Genomic DNA, 1958 nt, shown 5'->3' with positions numbered 1-1958 from the left:
TATTGGATCCAGTACTGCAGTAGAGTGCTGATATGATCGTACCATGAAAATTAAACTTGATAATATCATATGGTGGTGTTAATATACAGCTTAAAGACATATACCATTTGTTTGTAATACATGTACTGAAAATTTTTTATGTTGATTTAGCCAATATTGAAGATCCCAACCTTCTGGGTTTCTTACAAAACTGAGACCTGCTACCAACTAACACACTTGCAAACCAGAACTACAATTTGAGAAAAGCAGCACAGTCTTATTCAGAAATGGAAATGGAAGGAAACAGCTGAAAATTACTCGTAATTTCTAATAGTAGAAAGAAATTTCTTATCACAAGTGCTTCATATGACACTAATACAAGGGAAAGAACTACTAAAAGTTTAGTTATCAAAATCTCCACATACAACACACAGCACAAATATACTAACTTTTATTTAGGTTTCTTCTCCTTACATACTTAGAGACATACAGGAATAGATAATAGTTAAGGTATCCCTATGATGGGTAAGAAAGGAAAATAATAACTAGATGGTGCAAGGCCCCACTCTGGTGGTAGGGGTATATTAATAGTCTTTGAGGACCCTATCTCTGGTGTTTGAGTTGAAGATGAAGAAGATGGTGATGATGGGTTCTTGGACTCTTGAGAGCATGAAGTGTAGAAGTTGAGAGGAGTAGAGATGGTATAGGCATCAGTCTCATGGGCCTTCACTATCTTAGAGACCAGGTTTTTCTTGTAGGAGCAGAGCTGTCTTGGGCCACCCAGGAGCTTGGCAAGGCAGTTGGAAGAAGGCACTGAAGAGTCAGTTGGAAGCTCTGTCTCGAAGGAGCCAGTGTTGTCTGTTGTTGCCATTGACAGTTTTTTCACTTTATCACACTTCACTACCACCTTGAGGCCTGAAACAAGAAAAGAAGAGAGAAAATTTATCAGAATTTTGGAGTTTGTGAGGTACCACATACCCAAGAATTCGAGAAAAAGAAAGAATATCTGAACAAACCGGAGAGGCTTTCATGGTGAGTGCAATCGAGACAAGAGACCGAGCCCTTCACTTGATGGCATGCTGAAGGCTCAACACCAGAGAGAGCAAATATTAAGACCAGTGCAAAAAAGCCCCAAGAAAGCGCCATTGAAAGCAAACCAAAGAACTGATGGAGTGGATGGAAGAAGTTAAGGTACCATATAAATAGATGAAAGTGAGGCGGTAACATATATAATTAGTGAATGGGACAAAACCTGAGTGAGTAGGTGGTGGTTTCCATCTTTAATATATCTTTTTGTGCTTCTCTGCTGAGAGAGAGAGAGAGCTCTTTGTAGCTTTGGTATATAGTCAGTTTCGTTCCCTTGAGCAGTACTGAGATATTAAAACCAGTCACCCGTGTTGCCCTGAAAATTTTAAGTTTTTTCATACATGAGAGATGTCACCTTTATCCACTATGAGGAGGAAGATTTTTCTTTCCTTTGGAGAAGTTTTAATTTTCAGTGACTTAAAAGGACATAACATAAATGGGCTTTTTATTATGGGGTGCTTAATTTTGTTCTTTTGCCATAAAAATATCCTTGACGGTCCTGCCTAAGAAATGATTTAAGTACTAATAATTTAACAGTGATATGGTTTTAAATAGAATATATTGGCGAAACAGGATTATGTAGTAGACCCCATATAGTTGGGATAAGGCATGGATGATCATAATGATAATGAGCTTTTCAGGAAGTTATTTACTCAAGTAAGTGCATTTATCCATGTTCTTTTATTTTCATAGTAAATAAGACATTGACCTTTTTAGCCATAAAAAGTCATTATTAAAATGGGCAATTTTATCTCATATGCGTATTGTTGGTGCGCAATTTGGTGCTCCCTACTGGCAGATAGCTTGAATGTCGGACTGAGTAGGCCGCCTAGTAGAGCTACAAGAGAGAGATATTAGAGTGTCTGGGTTGCTTTACCCGGGGTGGGCACTCC

General features: G+C 38.2%; 1 protein-coding gene across 1 annotated transcript; it reads right to left on the bottom strand.

The window, feature by feature from the left end:
- Positions 1-273: 273 nt before the first annotated feature.
- Positions 274-1161, bottom strand: LOC104607635 (uncharacterized). The gene is made up of 2 exons (XM_010273306.3): positions 996-1161; positions 274-894 (listed from the first exon to the last, which is right to left on the bottom strand). Exons 1-2 carry the CDS (start codon positions 1123-1125, stop codon positions 485-487), a joined length of 540 nt encoding a protein of 179 aa, XP_010271608.1. The 5' UTR covers positions 1126-1161; the 3' UTR covers positions 274-484.
- Between the last annotated feature and the right edge of the window lie 797 nt (positions 1162-1958).

This window comes from Nelumbo nucifera, chromosome 2, assembly GCF_055504915.1.
Source record: "Nelumbo nucifera cultivar China Antique chromosome 2, China Antique-T2T, whole genome shotgun sequence".
Taxonomy (NCBI): Eukaryota; Viridiplantae; Streptophyta; class Magnoliopsida; order Proteales; family Nelumbonaceae; genus Nelumbo; species Nelumbo nucifera.
Note: the sequence above shows the minus strand (reverse complement) of the source record. Positions and strands in the feature narration are given on the sequence as shown.